Raw genomic sequence first — 20312 nt, 5'->3', positions numbered from 1 at the left:
ACAAATATGGTGATGATATTTATACAATTATTACAGTATTGCATAACAGTAAATCTTCTATTTTTTGGTGTGAATAAAAATTCATTATGTGAATAAAAAATCAAAATGGAATTTATTTGTAAAGCCTCAAAACATAACTAATGAACAGAGGAAATGTTAGTTTAGTGCCAGGAATGCCTACATTGTTCATTCTGGACCCTATTTTGAAATTGGAATATTTTGAACTTTGTGTTAAATTGGCCAAATTAACAATTTCCGATCACTTTATTTTGTAGTTGAAACAGTTGACTTGGCGATTTCTTGTGCTCAATCGATAGAATAGAAGTAATACTAGTGAAATAGCTAAGAATTTGGTTGATTGGAATAATGTAATTGGCCTAAAATGGGAGTCAAAGTCGGCAAAATCGCCGATTCGTAAATATCGCTGACACATCAAAATTCGCGAGAGCATAATTTCGTCAATTTTCCACCAAATTTCGTACTTTTTGTTTTATTACCTTCACAAAAAGATTCTCTACGATTTCATAAGAAAAAATAACAATTTTTTTTTTTGAAAATTCTTGGACACTGGTGCGTGACTCCAGATTTGGGCCTTGGACCCTGAAAGGGTTAAAGTAAAGGTTGGATGCGAGAAGTGGGTCATAATAAGCGTGTATGCACCTGGAGAAGAGAGGAATGCAGAGGAGAGAGAGAGATTTTGGGAGATGTTAAGTGAATGTATAGGAGCCTTTGAACCAAGTGAGAGAGTAATTGTGGTAGGGGACTTGAATGCTAAAGTAGGAGAAACTTTTAGAGAGGGTGTGGTAGGTAAGTTTGGGGTGCCAGGTGTAAATGATAATGGGAGCCCTTTGATTGAACTTTGTATAGAAAGGGGTTTAGTTATAGGTAATACATATTTTAAGAAAAAGAGGATAAATAAGTATACACGATATGATGTAGGGCGAAATGACAGTAGTTTGTTGGATTATGTATTGGTAGATAAAAGACTGTTGAGTAGACTTCAGGATGTACATGTTTATAGAGGGGCCACAGATATATCAGATCACTTTCTAGTTGTAGCTACACTGAGAGTAAAAGGTAGATGGGATACAAGGAGAATAGAAGCATCAGGGAAGAGAGAGGTGAAGGTTTATAAACTAAAAGAGGAGGCAGTTAGGGTAAGATATAAACAGCTATTGGAGGATAGATGGGCTAATGAGAGCATAGGCAATGGGGTCGAAGAGGTATGGGGTAGGTTTAAAAATGTAGTGTTAGAGTGTTCAGCAGAAGTTTGTGGTTACAGGAAAGTGGGTGCAGGAGGGAAGAGGAGCGATTGGTGGAATGATGATGTAAAGAGAGTAGTAAGGGAGAAAAAGTTAGCATATGAGAAGTTTTTACAAAGTAGAAGTGATGCAAGGAGGGAAGAGTATATGGAGAAAAAGAGAGAAGTTAAGAGAGTGGTGAAGCAATGTAAAAAGAGAGCAAATGAGAGAGTGGGTGAGATGTTATCAACAAATTTTGTTGAAAATAAGAAAAAGTTTTGGAGTGAGATTAACAAGTTAATAAAGCCTAGAGAACAAATGGATTTGTCAGTTAAAAATAGGAGAGGAGAGTTATTAAATGGAGAGTTAGAGGTATTGGGAAGATGGAAGGAATATTTTGAGGAATTGTTAAATGTTGATGAAGATAGGGAAGCTGTGATTTCGTGTATAGGGCAAGGAGGAATAACATCTTGTAGGAGTGAGGAAGAGCCAGTTGTGAGTGTGGGGGAAGTTCGTGAGGCAGTAGGTAAAATGAAAGGGGGTAAGGCAGCCGGGATTGATGGGATAAAGATAGAAATGTTAAAAGCAGGTGGGGATATAGTTTTGGAGTGGTTGGTGCAATTATTTAATAAATGTATGGAAGAGGGTAAGGTACCTAGGGATTGGCAGAGAGCATGCATAGTTCCTTTGTATAAAGGCAAAGGGGATAAAAGAGAGTACAAAAATTATAGGGGGATAAGTCTGTTGAGTGTACCTGGTAAAGTGTATGGTAGAGTTATAATTGAAAGAATTAAGAGTAAGACGGAGAATAGGATAGCAGATGAACAAGGAGGCTTTAGGAAAGGTAGGGGGTGTGTGGACCAGGTGTTTACAGTGAAACATATAAGTGAACAGTATTTAGATAAGGCTAAAGAGGTCTTTGTGGCATTTATGGATTTGGAAAAGGCGTATGACAGGGTGGATAGGGGGGCAATGTGGCAGATGTTGCAAGTGTATGGTGTAGGAGGTAGGTTACTGAAAGCAGTGAAGAGTTTTTACGAGGATAGTGAGGCTCAAGTTAGAGTATGTAGGAAAGAGGGAAATTTTTTCCCAGTAAAAGTAGGCCTTAGACAAGGATGTGTGATGTCACCGTGGTTGTTTAATATATTTATAGATGGGGTTGTAAGAGAAGTAAATGCGAGGGTCTTGGCAAGAGGCGTGGAGTTAAAAGATAAAGAATCACACACAAAGTGGGAGTTGTCACAGCTGCTCTTTGCTGATGACACTGTGCTCTTGGGAGATTCTGAAGAGAAGTTGCAGAGATTGGTGGATGAATTTGGTAGGGTGTGCAAAAGAAGAAAATTAAAGGTGAATACAGGAAAGAGTAAGGTTATGAGGATAACAAAAAGATTAGGTGATGAAAGATTGAATATCAGATTGGAGGGAGAGAGTATGGAGGAGGTGAACGTATTCAGATATTTGGGAGTGGACGTGTCAGCGGATGGGTCTATGAAAGATGAGGTGAATCATAGAATTGATGAGGGAAAAAGAGTGAGTGGTGCACTTAGGAGTCTGTGGAGACAAAGAACTTTGTCCTTGGAGGCAAAGAGGGGAATGTATGAGAGTATAGTTTTGCCAACGCTCTTATATGGGTGTGAAGCGTGGGTGATGAATGTTGCAGCAAGGAGAAGGCTGGAGGCAGTGGAGATGTCATGTCTGAGGGCAATGTGTGGTGTGAATATAATGCAGAGAATTCGTAGTTTGGAAGTTAGGAGGAGGTGCGGGATTACCAAAAGTGTTGTCCAGAGGGCTGAGGAAGGGTTGTTGAGGTGGTTCGGACATGTAGAGAGAATGGAGCGAAACAGAATGACTTCAAGAGTGTATCAGTCTGTAGTGGAAGGAAGGCGGGGTAGGGGTCGGCCTAGGAAGGGTTGGAGGGAGGGGGTAAAGGAGGTTTTGTGTGCGAGGGGCTTGGACTTCCAGCAGGCATGCGTGAGCGTGTTTGATAGGAGTGAATGGAGACAAATGGTTTTTAATACTTGACGTGCTGTTGGAGTGTGAGCAAAGTAACATTTATGAAGGGATTCAGGGAAACCGGCAGGCCGGACTTGAGTCCTGGAGATGGGAAGTACAGTGCCTGCACTCTGAAGGAGGGGTGTTAATGTTGCAGTTTAAAAACTGTAGTGTAAAGCACCCTTCTGGAAAGACAGTGATGGAGTGAATGATGGTGAAAGTTTTTCTTTTTCGGGCCACCCTGCCTTGGTGGGAATCGGCCGGTGTGATAATAAAAAAAAAAGATAATAATTTTTATTATTTTTTTATTATCACACAGGCCGATTCCCACCAAGGCAGGGTGGCCCGAAAAAGAAAAACTTTCACCATCATTCACTCCATCACTGTCTTTCCAGAAGGGTGCTTTACACTACAGTTTTTAAACTGCAACATTAACACCCCTCCTTCAGAGTGCAGGCACTGTACTTCCCATCTCCAGGACTCAAGTCCGGCCTGCCGGTTTCCCTGAACCCCTTCATAAATGTTACTTTGCTCACACTCCAACAGCACGTCAAGTATTAAAAACCATTTGTCTCCATTCACTCCTATCAAACACGCTCACGCATGCCTGCTGGAAGTCCAAGCCCCTCGCACACAAAACCTCCTTTACCCCCTCCCTCCAACCTTTCCTAGGCCGACCCCTACCCCGCCTTCCTTCCACTACAGACTGATACACTCTTGAAGTCACTCTGTTTCGCTCCATTCTCTCTACATGTCCGAACCACCTCAACAACCCTTCCTCAGCCCTCTGGACAACAGTTTTGGTAATCCCGCACCTCCTCCTAACTTCCAAACTACGAATTCTTTGCATTATATTCACACCACACATTGCCCTCAGACATGACATCTCCACTGCCTCCAGCCTTCTCCTCGCTGCAACATTCATCACCCATGCTTCACACCCATATAAGAGCGTTGGTAAAACTATACTCTCATACATTCCCCTCTTTGCCTCCAAGGACAAAGTTCTTTGTCTCCACAGACTCCTAAGTGCACCACTCACCCTTTTCCCCTCATCAATTCTATGATTCACCTCATCTTTCATAGACCCATCCGCTGACACATCCACTCCCAAATATCTGAATACATTCACCTCCTCCATACTCTCTCCCTCCAATCTGATATCCAATCATTCATCACCTAATCTTTTTGTTATCCTCATAACCTTACTCTTTCCTGTATTCACTTTTAATTTTCTTCTTTTGCACACCTTACCAAATTCATCCACCAATCTCTGCAACTTCTCTTCAGAATCTCCCAAGAGCACAGTGTCATCAGCAAAAAGCAACTGTGACAACTCCCACTTTGTGTGATTCTTTATCTTTTAACTCCACGCCTCTTGCCAAGACCCTCGCATTTACTTCTCTTACAACCCCATCTATAAATATATTAAACAACCACGGTGACATCACACATCCTTGTCTAAGGCCTACTTTTACTGGGAAATAATTTCCCTCTTTCCTACATACTCTAACTTGAGCCTCACTATCCTCGTAAAAACTCTTCACTGCTTTCAGTAACCTACCTCCTACGCCATACACCTGCAACATCTGCCACATTGCCCCCCTATCCACCCTGTCATACGCCTTTTCCAAATCCATAAATGCCACAAAGACCTCTTTAGCCTTATCTAAATACTGTTCACTTATATGTTTCACTGTAAACACCTGGTCCACACACCCCCTACCTTTCCTAAAGCCTCCTTGTTCATCTGCTATCCTATTCTCCATCTTACTCTTAATTCTTTCAATAATAACTCTACCATACACTTTACCAGGTATACTCAACAGACTTATCCCCCTATAATTTTTGCACTCTCTTTTGTCCCCTTTGCCTTTATACAAAGGAACTATGCATGCTCTCTGCCAATCCCTAGGTACCTTACCCTCTTCCATACATTTATTAAATAATTGCACCAACCACTCCAAAACTATATCCCCACCTGCTCTTAACATTTCTATCTTTATCCCATCAATCCCGGCTGCCTTACCCCTTTTCATTTTACCTACTGCCTCACGAACTTCCCCCACACTCACAACTGGCTCTTCCTCACTCCTACAAGATGTTATTCCTCCTTGCCCTATACACGAAATCCCAGCTTCCCTATCTTCATCAATATTTAACAATTCCTCAAAATATTCCCTCCATCTTCCCAATACCTCTAACTCTCCATTTAATAACTCTCCTCTCCTATTTTTAACTATTACTATTATTATATTATTGTTTGCTTATTGTTATTATTAATTATAATAATAATCATAAGCAGCTTAGGAGTAGAATTGGTGGAAAATAAGCAGAAAACCAGCGTTATATACAGTAGGGCCCCATTTATACGGCAGGTTAGGTTTCAGGCTACTGCCAGAAAGCAGACATCACTGAAAAGCAGAACACCATTTTTCCCACTTATAAATGCATATAAATGCCAGGTAACAAGTTTACACTAACATATATTACATTAGCAATAGAACTAGGCATTAAAAACAATAAGATGTAAAATACACACAGTACACCCATTACTTACCTTAAAATATTTGTAGTCGTAGTGTAGGGTGAGAGGCAAGTTTAATTTGTAGGAAGTCAGGGTTGGGAGGTATGGTAGCCAGCCAGATCAGCCCTCCCCACCAACATGTAGTATACTTCATTTAATTAAAGCTCCCCAGAGCGATAAAATATATGTACAGTACATTCAGTAATTACCTTAAAATATTTGTAGTCTTAATGTAGGGTGAGAGGCGAGTTTTATTTGTAGGAAGTCAGGTTTGGGAAGTACATATGTAGCCAGCCAGGGCAGTCCTCCCCACCCCACCCACACGTAATATACTACGATATTTAATTAACCCTTTGACTGTCGCAACCCTCAATCCTGAGGTGTCTCCTGGTGTCGCAAAATTTAAAAAAAGAAAAAAAATTATTTTTTCTTATGAAATGATAGAGAATCTTTTCCCGATTATAATGAGACCAAAAAAACGAAATTTGATGGAAAACTGATGGAATTATGCTTTCGCGAAGTTAGCGACCTCGGTGCTGTTCACAAATCGGCGATTTTGCCCACTTTGAGCCCTATTTTCGGCTAATTCCATTGTTCCAGTCGACCAAACTCATAGCTATTTCTTTAGAACTCCATTTTTTCTATCGATTGAGTACAAGAAACTGCCCATTTACCAATTTCAACTACCTAATAATGTGGTCAAAAATTTGCAATTTGGCCAATTTCACAAAAACTAAAAAATATGACAATTTCAAAATAAGGTCCAGAATGAACAATGCAGACATTCCTGGCTCTAAAATAACATTTTCTTTGCTCATCAGTCATGTCTCCAGGCCCCTCTGATATTACTCTTGCTTTCTATTTTGAATTTTTATTCAAACAAAAAATAGAAGACTTACTATTATGCAGACTACTGCAATACTGTAATAATTGTATAAATAACATCAACCCATTCATGACTGCATATTAGAATGGCTAGTGGGACATTTATTAGACAATGGCATCATTTGTTTACTTTTGAACATTGGCAAAAATCAAACATTTCCCCTACTTTGAGCTCCATTTCTAGGTTCTTTTTATAGTAAAATCAATCAAAATCACCTCTATTTCTATAATATGTTTTCCATTCTATCAAATGAGACCAAGAAAACGAGAATACAACCATAAATACTATACGAAAATAGACCACAAAGTCGGCATTTTAATTAAAAAAAACGGTCGGAGTTTTTTTTTCTCATTATGCACTGCGTGCTCCAGGATTTTTTTTATATGGTGCACACTGACCACACAGACCCATTCTCTCACATGTGGGCCTACCAGCTTTCTCCTGCTTGATTTGAAGCCGCTAGAATTTATGAGTATATACATGTATACGCCAAACATGGTACCTCGTAAGACGTATATATACGGTCGCGACAGTCAAAGGGTTAAAGCTCCCCAGAGCGATAAAATACATATACAGTACAATCATTAATTACCTTAAAATATTTGTAGTCTTAATGTAGGGTGAGAGGTGAGTTAGTCAGGTATGGGAAGTACAGTATGTAGCCAGCTAGGGAAGCCCACCCCACCCCCACCCACACAATGTAAACAAACCAGACAAATGCGTCTGGTTTTCGTCACTTTACATTGTGTACAAGTTGTCTCCACATTGATACAGTACAATAAATAAAGAGAAACACTCCCATTCTCATGTAATACCATTTTTAGAAGAAATGACGCCATGAGTGAAGGTATACAAAAGGAACAATTTTCTAGTTACTCCCAGTAATATTATAGTGTACACATTGTCTCTGATGTTGGACTACAAGTTGTCTGGCTACCACAAGTCCTACAAGTCGCCTGGCTACCACAAGTCCTACAAGTCGCCTGGCTACCACAAGTCCTACAAGTCGCCTGGCTACCACAAGTCCTACAAGTCGCCTGGCTACCACAAGTCCTACAAGTCGCCTGGCTACCACAAGTCCTACAAGTCGCCTGGCTACCACAAGTCCTACAAGTCGCCTGGCTACCACAAGTCCTACAAGTCACCTGGCTACCACATCTCATATTTATGGTAATTTATTCTACTGTGGGGTGTATTTAGATGGATTAAGCAAAATGTCTATATTAACATTTTAAACGAGTGATTATTTGAGTGATTATTATTATTATTATTATATGTATTATTATTATTATTATTAATATGGCATCTTCAAGATTAATAAGACACTTTTAGTGATTTTAATGTGTACCTGCATGCCAGCACAGTGTGTAAGTTTACTTAGGTACAGGTACACATAAGTATAAGTATCAGTTACATATAATAATAATGTAGGTATGTAGTTCGCCTGGGCTACATACCTACACCTACCTACATAGCTACACGATATTTAATGTGGCCCAGTGCCATATTATTACCATCGACATACCATGTTCACTGAGTTTAATTGTTTCTAACAACTACCTTTAGATGCCATCATAAACAAAGGGAGAAGTAATGAATAATTCATGCCGAGAATTGTAAACAAAAGTGTTACGTATTAAGGGGAGATGTAATCTTTTCCCTCCACCAGGCAATCACACCTCCATAGCACATAAACAGTATGTTTATATGCTATGTAACATGTTTCTTATATAATTTTGAAGAAAATATCATAGATGGATTAATGAAAATGTCTATATTGATGTAAAATTAGAAATTTAATGTGCCCGAGTGATCATTATTACATAATAGAAAGATGTGCTCATGGAGAATGTAAACAAACCAGGTGGCGAGCACAGTATTTGAAAAACCGCTTGCTGTATAAAAAGTTTTGGTCATAATTTGAGATCGCCGTATTAGCAGAACACCATAAGGTGAAACGCCGAAAAGCAGGGCCCTACTGTACTGGGGAGAGATTGAGGGAAGGAGCACTGTCTATGATATTTCATATCCATGAATAGCATTTTATTGTTTTTCTCAAAAGTAAGTTATTCTCCTATAAGTAAAATCCTTCATTATTTATGAATACATTATGATTTTTACACACATTATTCAGGAATTCTTATTTTACAACTCCATGAAGGGAATTTATAAAAGCCTTTACTGTTTGTTTTGTTTATTTAAAATAAAAAAAAAATTAAGAATTTGGGGGATACAATATAATGATGTAATGTTCAATTCATCTTTATCCTTTATTTGTTCATGTAAAGTTAACTACAACATCCAAAACTTAACAATTTGGCACAAATTTTAACGAGGTGTTGCCATATCAAAAAACATTATTTTATTTTTTCTCTTCTTAATTTTGGGTCAACTTCATGAAACTTCTAGTATACATTTTCGACCACCTTCTTAACTTACAAAAAAAAACAAAAATTATTGAAATCAGACTATTATTAAAAATTTCCTAGTTGAATCCTGCTCCCCCTCTTAATATTTTTGGGCCACAGAGAACTGCAGATAACTGTACCCATGAATACAGGGGTTCTACTCTATATAGCAACCATTTTTATATGCTTGAAAAAAATTACACAACCAGATGTTTTGACAAAGCTCAATAGAGAAAAAAAGGCATTACATAATAGGGTTACTGTTAATATATCTTTAATTCATAATTTTTTAATCACATGTACTGGGTACATAATTTACAGATAAGTTTGCCAAACAGCAATACAGAATGTATCCTTTCTCCACATTATTTTTCCTTCTTTCATCACCTCATAATAATATTAATATTTTGGGAATATTGCACTATAGCCATTTGAAACTTTAAAACAAGAAAGAATAATATTAATGTACTAGAAAGGTGCATGGGATAACATACACTAGAAAGGCACATAGGATAGCATACCTCTCTGTTAGCTTGAATCCATTATCATCAATCACGGGCACTAACTGAAATGGGTTGATAGCAGCAAATTCCTCTGTTCGATGCTCACCTGAAGAAAAAAACAGATTCAAGTACCAGAATATTTTTGTGCAATTGTGTTTAAAAAAAACAGGACTATGCAGTTTTCTGAAAAAAACTCATTTGGTTTAGAGTTTGACATTTTTACTACCCGTCCATCCATACTCACCCCCAAAAAAAGGTAAAAGCAGTTTTGATGGTAATGATGGTACATATCTAAGTTTAACCCTTGCAGGGTCCGTCCCGTAGATCTACGGCTTTACGTTCAGGGTCCAAACCGTAGATCTACGGCATGAGCTCAGCTCACTCTGATAAACTGTGAGTGGTACATTTGGGCCTAGATATGAGAGAATACATCTATGTGGTATGTGTGCACCACATAAAACAGATCCTGCAGCACACTGTGTATAATAAGAGAAAAAAAACTGAAATCATGATTTTTCGATTAAAACAGCGACTTTGCAGTGTTTTTTCGTATGTTTTTTATAGTTGTATTTGCGATTTCTTGGTCTCATTTGATAGAATGGAAGACATATTACAGAAATAGAGATGATTTTGATTGGTTTTAGCACCGGAAATGGCTTGAAACTGAGCTCAAAGTAGCAGAAATGTTAAATTTTTGCCGATATTCAAGAGTAAACAAACGACCTCACACGTCTAATACACATCAGCTGGTGGGTCTAATATGCATTCACAAATATGGTGATGATATTTATACAATTATTACAGTATTACATAACAGTAAATCTTCTATTTTTTTGGTGTGAATAAAAATTCATTATGTGAATAAAAAATCAAAATGAAATTTATTTGTAAAGCCTCAAAACGTAACTAATGAACAGAGGAAATGTTAGTTTAGTTCCAGGAATACCTACATTGTTTATTCTGGACCCTATTTTGAAATTGGAATATTTTGAACTTTGTGTTAAATTGGCCAAATTAACAATTTCCGATCACTTTAATTTGTAGTTGAAACAGTTGACTTGGCGAATTCTTGTGCTCAATCGATAGAATAGAAGTAATACTAGTGAAATAGCTAAGAATTTGGTCGACTGGAATAATATAATTGGCCTAAAATGGGAGTCAAAGTCGGCAAAATCGCCGATTTGTAAATATCACTGACACATCAAAATTCGTCAATTTTCCATCAAATTTTGTACTTTTTGTTTTATTACCTTCACAAAAAGATTCTCTACCATTTCATAAGAAAAAATCATTTTTTTTTTTTTGAAAATTCTTGGACACTGGGGCACCACTTCAGATTTGGGCCTTGGACCCTGAAAGGGTTAAAATTGTTCTGTCTAGAGCCAACCAAAATTTGAAGAGGAAGAAAGCCCTATGGGTGTCACTGCTTTTAACAAACTTTGGTCAGTTTTATGATATGTATTTACAAATAAATGTAACGTTTCCAAAGGCTTGCTAGTTTTCTAAAATGTCTGAGAGCAGGGAGAGAAGCTGAAAGACAATTTGAAATAGACATAAGAGCCAAGCCCAATTCTGAGCCCAAATTCTTCCATAGTCACAAGAGGAAAATAAAATAGTGTAGTTAGCCTAAAAAAAAAAAAGGTCTTGGAAAGATCTACCACATGACCCTCATAAGATGTCCAAAACATGCAGCAAACTTTTCATCTTACCTTCCAGCAGATTCAAGTGGCATGATTCAAACTGTATATCATTAGTCTTCAGAAATATGTAGACAGCTCTTGATGGCTGTGACAACAAGTTATAATACAACTTCATCTTGTTAAAAAAAATATTATCAACATCTAGTTAGCACAGCATGTAAGCTGAACACTAGAGCTCCACTGTGAAAGCTGAGAGGGCAATTTATCTCCAGCAATGAGTGTAAAATCATGGTGATAATGATAAGCACTATCAGCATTTCCACTTTTTATACACCACCGACCACTACTACAGAACATAATTTTGTCCTTAAGCAAAGAGTAATGTTTAAGGCAACTAAAATGTCAAGAGCATGGGCACTAGTAACCTCCCTTCTATATCAATTACTAAAATGACAAAGAAAAATTTAAAGTTAGGTTGTTCGAATGTATATGAATGCAGTACAGATAAGAAATGCTATGAAATGCTATGAAAATGCTAGATATAATAGCACTAACCAAAATAAAGCTAAAAGTGGTGAGAGAGTTTCAATGGGGAGGGGTAAATGAGAGTCAAATCAAGTGTATTAGAAACCTAGAGCTAAACAGGTATAATAGTGTATTGAAAAAATCAACTATGGAAAGAAATAAGGGAAGAAGGGCACAAATTTTTAAAATCAAGAATATGTGGATTAAAATAAAAGTGAGATACAAGACACAAGTTTTAGTAAATGTTTATGCCTCTGGGGCAAGTGAGTAAGGACTCGCCTATACGTACTCACCTATTTGTGGTTGCAGGGGTCGACTCTCAGCTTCTGGCCCTGCTTTTTTGCTGGTCACTACCAGGTCCACTCTCTCCTTGCTGTAAGAGCCTTATCATACCTCCTCTTAAAATTATGTATGGATCCTACCTCCACTGCTTCACTCCAATTCTTCAACTTTCTGACAGCTCTAGGGATGAGTCATAGGGATGTTAGGGAGTATTTACTCTTAAACATCTCTGATTCATCTGATTCAACTTTTCCCAAGGATTATTCTTAACGTAAGCACAAGAGAAACGTGGGAAAGGACAAAATGCAAAAGTAACCTTAAAATAAAAGAAATTGAAATAGCTGAAACTAAAGAGACTACAATTTTTTAATACATAAATCATGTTTATCTTGCCTCAAATCTTTAAAAAGTTAGACATAAAACTGAACATGGCACCAGGGAGTTAATAATCTTGCAGTACAGTAAAGCCATAAATATAAAATTAAAATGGGTTAAATAATCATGCCAAGACCAGTAATACTTGTAGTAAAAATCAATATAATACAGCTTCTCCTCACTTAGCAACATGCTCGTTTACCGACGCCTTGGACTTACGACAGGTTCTCTGACCAGTATTTAAACCTAAATAATGCATATTAGAGCTGATTTCCTCAATTCTGTTTATTACAATATACAGTATACTGCTGTATAAACATTTAAAAATATACCAGAAATGTTTTAAATAGTGTACAGGTGACATTAAAACAATATCAAAGTTGGTTGATATAAATCCACTACCATTATACTATGCTCCTCATTTAGCAATGAATTCGTTTACCGAAGGGGCTTTAGGTCCCCATCTCCATCGTTAAGTGAGGAGAGGCTGTACTAATGAAAAAGCTGCAGAAAAGGTAAAAGATTATTTTCTAACCAAGAAACTATGTACGTACTAGATTTTATTTACCATATATAAATTTAGCTTTTTAACTGGTTATTTTGAATACAGTTTATCTTATGTATTGATTGCCTAAACAAAAACTGGCAGGCTAGGTGAAAGAGGAGACTTGTCCATAAGTTACTAAACCATACCACAGGCGGGGTTAGAACTCGCAATCAGAGAGTCTCAAAACTCCAGACCGTCGCGTTAGCCACTGTGCCAGCTACCCACAATAAGAATCATCCAATTAGGTATATTTCTACACCATAGGAAGGTTAGCATAGGCACCATTGTGACCACAAATTCAAGTTTTTACAGACGAATCTCCAGCTAGCATGGCCACGACGAACTCTAGCTCAATTCCCCTCAAAGCCATCAACATGATTCATGAAATCGTAATGACACGACTGCAAAAAAACCATACCACGTGGTATGGTTTGTTTGCAATCATGTCATTACGATTTTGTGAGTCATATGTTACTCCCTGCCTAAAGATTAATCCCAAATCCTTTCAGTGGTACACACTGTGCTCTAATTATTAAGATATAATTGCACTACCTACTGAACAGTGCTACTGCAAGTTATTACAAGATTGATAACTTTATTATGGACCCCATACTCAACCAGTGGGCTCCTTGCTGGGCCCGAACACTTTGTTAGCTAAGAAAGTAACAATAAATAAGAGAGTATGATAAGCTAAGACATTGTGTAGTTTTAAAAATAGGTTAGATAAATACATGAGTGGGTGTGGGTGGGTGTGAGTTGGATCTGACTAGCTTGTGCTAATAGGTCTGATTCCATGCTCCTTTCTTAAGTGGATGTGACCTGACCTGACTAGGTGGGTCATTGGTTTAAGCCAGGAGGTGACGTGGACCTGCCTCGCATGGGCCAATAGGCCTTCTGCAGTGTTCCTCTTTTCATATGCTCTTATGGTCTGTCTTATATAGCAATATATAAGTATAAATTACCTATGATAATACAATGAAGTCAATGTGACATTTCCACTGAAGTCTAAAAGTAACGAATATTTAACAGGAGTCCTGATGGAAATAAATCCTTTTAAGAAAGAATGGGGATATTCTAGGTGTCCCATGGCTTGCTTGTCAACACTCACCTCACACACTGACAGTCCGTGATTCATTCTACAGCATGGGTGGAAATGTTGGGCATGTTTCCTTACATCTGCTGTCCCTGTTCACCTAGCAGTAAGTAGGTATGATAAATGGTTTTGAAAACTGACAAGTTGAAGAAATGAGACATTTATGCAACATGTGGGAATCTTCACTGAAGAAACATTTCACCACACAGTGGCTTCATCAGCCCAATACAAAGCGGGAAAGTATAAGGAGCAGAGGAGTTTGAGGTAATCAGTCCCTCAGCCTGAAATCGATGTGTTCAGTCCATCACTCTTGTAGGAAGTACATCATAGGGCCAGAAGTGGCTTACATGCTGCAGTCAGGCGAGTCGAAGCAGGAGGAGGCGGGATCACAGTGAGACCATCCACTAGTGTAAGTAGGTCTTCGTCCAAAGTTTGGACAAGTGTTGAAGAATTCTTTGTATCAAGATCCCATGATGTTGCAGTATCTGACAGATGTAATAAATGGTTTTGAAAACCGACAGGTTGAAGAACTGAGACATGCAACATATGGGAATCTTTACTGAAGAAACTTTTCACCACACAGTGGTTTCATCAGTCCAATACAAAGCAGGAAGGTTTAATAAGGAGCAGAGGAGTTTGAAGTAATCAGTCCCTCAGCCTGGAATCGATGTGTTCAGTCCATCACTCTTGTAGGAAGTACTTACACTAGTGGATGGTTCCACTGTGATCCAGCCTCCTCCTGCTTCAACTCACCTGACTGCAGTATATAAGCCTTTCTCTGGCCCTATGCTATACTTCCTACAAGAGTGATGGACTGAACACATTGATTCCAGGCTGAGGGACTGATTACTTCAAACTCCTCTGCTCCTTATACCTTCCTGCTTTGTATTGGACTGATGAAGCCACTGTGTGGTGAAATGTTTCTTCAATAAAGATTTCCATATGTTGCATAAATGTCTCATTTTTTCAGTAATTAGGGAACGTGGGTGTTAGTCGACTGTTGTGGGTGGCATCCTGGAAGACAAGACTGAAGGACCACAATGGAAATAAGACGGGCAGTCCTCGATGTAAGTAAGTCTATTCAGGTATACACAAATACAGTTACATAGATTATCATACATAGCAGCATATGTGTAAAGTACCTAGGATAACCCAAAAAAAGTCAGACAGTGACTTTCTTGGGTTATCCTGGGTGGATAACCATCCGGATTGCTTATAACTATGCGCTAAACCCAAAAGGGTTATACAGCAGTGACTCTCCGGGTAAAAATCCAAACAAATCTTAACACTTTCGTACATCTACATTAGATATTAGTCTATATTACAATGTACTGTTATACGAATATGAATTATTTGTATAGGGTTAACGATATATATTGAGTCATCATAAGTTGTCATAACTTTGCAAGATGAGATGATGATGGTGACCAAATGAAATAATCTGCCTTAAATTGTTATCCTTGAATTCTCACAATTCATGGTGAAGTATTACAAAAAAAAAAAATGTGAAATACAATCAGTATTTCAACGTCAACTGAAATACAACAAATGTCAATTATGTATATGGTGTGGTTATACTAGTTATATAAGTGTGTGACCATTATATAAGTCTCACCTTTGCGAAGAGCTACAGGCATCTCCTTGAAAGGTATCTTGGCCTTCTTCATGAATATATACACAGCTCTCGAAGGCTGTGACAACAGGTCGTAATACAGTCTCAACATTATTTGATTCAGAGTTTCTTAGAATTTCAAGTAAGAGGACAAAGAGTGTAAATACAACCTGCCTCGCTGGTTATCACGTCACTACTTCCAGGTGGGTCTGTTAAGGCCACTCACACATTATACCCTCACCACCCATATTGTTGATGTAATAAGTTAGTTTAATATCTTTATTATGTACCCTATACCCACCCTGTGGGCGGTAGTCAAAAGATTACAAAGGTACATAATGGGTCCAGTGACTGGACCCCAAAGTTATGATAGCTGAACTAGTTACAAAGGTAACTAGTTTAGCTATAATAACTTTGGGTAATAATAAATAAAAATAATCTTTATATCTGCACGTACATATATAAGGTATCCAGACCTAGCTGACATACTACTATATAGAAAACACTGTTATGCCAAGCATTTCGGGCAAATTTGGAAATTAGGTTAATTTTGTCCCCCAGGATGTGACCCACACCAGTCTACTAACATCCTGGTACGCATTATATTGATAGATTAACAGGGGCAGATGTCTTAAGGAAACACGTCCTAATGTTTTCACCCGTACCGGGGATCGACCCCCTGGACCTCAGTGTGTGAGCTGAGTGCGCTAGTAACCGACCTACGGCGCAATATATACATATACAAATTTTCATTTCAAAATTACTGTATAAAACATACAATAATCTGAAGGCCCATAGAATGCATATTATTATTATAATCAAAAAGAAGCGCTAAACCACAAGGGCTATACAGCGCTGCCATAGAATGCATAGCATTTCGGTAGAAACTCAACCTTCGACAAGTGTGACCATGGCGTAATAGCGCACAAAATGCGTGCTAAAGGAATAACAGGAAAAGTCGGTCGATGGAACTATAATTTCCTCACTAACAGAACACAGAGAGTAGTAGTCAACAGAGTAAAGTCCGAGGCAGCTACGGTGAAAAGCTCTGTTCCACAAGGCACAGTACTCGCTCCCATCTTGTTCCTCATCCTCATATCCGACATAGACAAGGATGTCAGCCACAGCACCGTGTCTTCCTTTGCAGATGACACCCGAATCTGCATGACAGTGTCTTCCATTGCAGACACTGCAAGGCTCCAGGCGGACATCAACCAAATCTTTCAGTGGGCTGCAGAAAACAATATGAAGTTCAACGATGAGAAATTTCAATTACTCAGATATGATAAACACGAGGAAATTAAATCTTCATCAGAGTACAAAACAAATTCTGGCCACAAAATAGAGCGAAACACCAACGTCAAAGACCTGGGAGTGATCATGTCGGAGGATCTCACCTTCAAGGACCATAACATTGTATCAATCGCATCTGCTAGAAAAATGACAGGATGGATAATGAGAACCTTCAAAACGAGGGATGCCAAGCCCATGATGACACTCTTCAGGTCACTTGTTCTATCTAGGCTGGAATATTGCTGCACACTAACAGCACCTTTCAAGGCAGGTGAAATTGCTGACCTAGAAAATGTACAGAGAACCTTCACGGCGCGCATAACGGAGATAAAACACCTCAATTACTGGGAGCGCTTGAGGTTCCTGAACCTGTATTCCCTGGAACGCAGGCGGGAGAGATACATGATTATATACACCTGGAAAATCCTAGAGGGACTAGTACCGAACTTGCACACGACAATCACTCACTACGAAAGCAAAAGACTTGGCAGACGATGCAACATCCCCCCAATGAAAAGCAGGGGTGTCACTAGCACATTTAGAGACCATACAATAAGTGTCAGGGGCCCGAGACTGTTCAACTGCCTCCCAGCATACATAAGGGGGATTACCAACAGACCCCTGGCAGTCTTCAAGCTGGCACTGGACAAGCACCTAAAGTCGGTTCCTGATCAGCCGGGCTGTGGCTCGTACGTTGGTTTGCGTGCAGCCAGCAGTAACAGCCTGGTTGATCAGGCTCTGATCCACCAGGAGGCCTGGTCACAGACCGGGCCGCAGGGGCGTTGACCCCCGGAACTCTCTACAGGTAAACTCCAGGTAATTTTCTTAACACACCGACCGTCTTCCACCGAGGTTGGGTGACCTGAAAAAATTAAACTCTCACCATCAGTCTTGTCAGGGGCACGATACTACAGTTCAGATGCTGTGGGAACTTGTAAGATGCTCTACACTGTTGACACAGACAACACAAGACTCCTGGAGTCCCGTTCTCACAAGTGACACTTAAGCTACACTTCCTTTCAGAACACTAAAAAAAATTTGCTGGAAATTCCTATCTGCATGCTCAAAATAGAACTGACTGACTTAGTTATGGAGACTATGCTAACCAGAAATTCCCTGATTCTACCCACGCAATCTGAACTTCTATGACTTTCTCTCTTACTTAAATATGCCATGGGCACAGGACTGATTCCTGCAAATATTCAAATTGTGTTAGTATCCCTAGTCTACACCTTGAGGGTCCCTGAATTCAATGGGTCTTCCCTAATTAATGTTCAGGTACAGTGGTATACTAGCTTCAGGAGTGACATATAAGGGGAGTTACTCAGTAGTCTAACTCACCCAGGTGTTGGGCATGTACCCACATGTAACCGCAGCTTAAATCTTTACCTTCCCCAAAATATCATTGGCCCATTGGCCAACAAATATTGTGAGAATGCAACAGATTGTCTTACTACAGAGCCTGGGAAGAGATGAATGGAGGCTTCTTGGATGATCTCCAGGCGATATTTTGTAGACACGTAGCTGTCTACTGTATGACCCTGGTAGGTTTAGCGCTTCCTTTTGATTATAATAATTGAAGACACGTGGGACAATGAGCTTAAGAGCTCCTAATGTGCTCTTGTGGCCACAGACGTTCATGCCAGGAGCTAGCACAGGGCTACTCAAGTGGCGGTGTGCGGTCCGACTCCGGACCTTCTGAATGTTAACAAATAACAAAAAAAGGAACAATACCGTGACTGGAACGATACACAGATAACCCGCACATGTTGTAATTGGACCGCCAGCTGCAGGAGAAACTTAGTTAAATAACAGGTACTCACCTAATTGTGGTTGCAGGGGTCAAGACTCAGCTCCTGGCCCCGCCTCTTCACTGAGTGCTACTAGGTCCTCTCTCTTCCTGCTCCCTGAGCTTTATCATACCTCGTCTTAAAGCTATGTATGGTTCCTTCCTTCACTATATCACTCGCCAGACTGTTTCACTTCCTGACCACTGTATGACTGAAGAAATACTTCCTAACATCCCTATGACTCAGGTGTTACCACGTTCAGGATCAGGTAGTACACAAGAGCGGGATTAATACATTATCTGAATGGAATGCATACACTGAATGGAATACAGTATTCTATCGTAGCTCAATAACTAAATAGCAATATTTTCTTCCATTCAAGGGTAATTTATATGGGTAATTATCACTTGTACAATGAAGTCCACGTTTTTGGCATTTTGGTATATTTTTTGGCCCCATATGTGCTGGGAAGTCTGGCTATCCTGATGCAACTTTGAATTTCAGGTAAGGTTGCTCATTTGCGTTTGTGCCAGGTATGATTTCGGGTTTTCTCATTTTCTTTTTAGCAAATTTGATTTTAATTTGCTGTGTCTACCTCTTTTATGAATAATTGCGTTGGTGGGATATTTAGTATTGAACCATCGTCTTGTGATCAAAGTCTTCACAACAATGTTTAATCTAACTAGTTAAAATTTTTCCTCATTTTGGTTGTTCCCAATTTATGTGAAGTGGATATAAAACATGTTTTATTTTAATAATTACAGATAAATTTCAGTAATAAATGCATTTCAAAATACAGAGGACAACTGCATCACCAAGCTTGTGTTTATTAAAGTAAATTGAATGATATTTTCATATTTATTATGCTATTATTTTACAGTCTAAATATGACTTGTGGAAATTTATTTGGTCCCTAAAGTTCCACAGGACAGATACGGCGTACGAAGGGGTCCCAGCATAGTCGTAATGGAACGGCTGAGCTGGGTGGCCCTTAAACCCACCCAAACAAAAAGCGTTCTCCCCAAACATAAACACATTTCTCTCCCCGGGTTGGCGTGGATGGTAGGCACTTATTTATTTATAGATTTACCCTTCAGGGAAGGAGTAGGTAGTTTTACTGTTAGTATATTAATATTAGGTTTACTAAGGCAACTGTAGATAATAATAATGTGGACCTAAGACCTTAACATAGGTAGTAATAGGCCGATAATGTAGGCAAACACTAGGATAAGTTAGCTAGGGAGAACTGGCAGCCCTAGTTTGAACGAAGAGGCGAGGGTCTGGAAGAGAGACCAGCTCGTTCTTCTTAAGACAGACACCAACTGGACAAGACGTGCCGTGATCAGCAGACGGCGCCCCCCACGTGTCTTCACATTTGAGACCTAGGGAAATCTGGTAGAGGCACCTCGATGTACCGTAGATGACCTCCATCAGGCCCATACAGTAAGACAAGACCTCCACTTTATCTCGTAGATTTCTGGCCAGTGTCTGGGGAGAATTGTGAGTGAGTTTGATCTGTGGGCCTGGTGTTTAGTTAGTTTAATATGTTTATTATGCACCCCATACCCATCCTGTGGGCGGTAGTCAAAAGATTACAG

The 20312-nt window shown here is 39.1% G+C and overlaps 1 protein-coding gene across 2 annotated transcripts in view; it reads right to left on the bottom strand.

The window, feature by feature from the left end:
* The window catches only part of LOC128694263 (glutathione S-transferase theta-1), a 31806-nt gene extending 15941 nt beyond the window's left edge, over positions 1-15865 (bottom strand). Inside the window, exons 1-2 of one of the 2 annotated variants that reach the window (XM_053784301.2) lie at positions 15635-15865; positions 9576-9663 (exon numbers count right to left, since the gene is read on the bottom strand). In XM_053784301.2, coding sequence (XP_053640276.1) covers positions 9576-9663; positions 15635-15743 — 197 coding nt within the window. In that variant the 5' untranslated portion in view covers positions 15744-15865. Of the gene's footprint in view, positions 1-9575; positions 9664-11266; positions 11461-15634 lie in introns of those variants that run through there. The other variant, XM_053784302.2, reaches the window with a different exon arrangement.
* Positions 15866-20312: the final 4447 nt, after the last annotated feature.

The sequence above is a fragment of the Cherax quadricarinatus genome, chromosome 43 (genome assembly GCF_038502225.1).
Source record: "Cherax quadricarinatus isolate ZL_2023a chromosome 43, ASM3850222v1, whole genome shotgun sequence".
Lineage (NCBI taxonomy): Eukaryota > Metazoa > Arthropoda > Malacostraca > Decapoda > Parastacidae > Cherax > Cherax quadricarinatus.
This window is presented reverse-complemented; position numbering and strand designations above follow the sequence as displayed.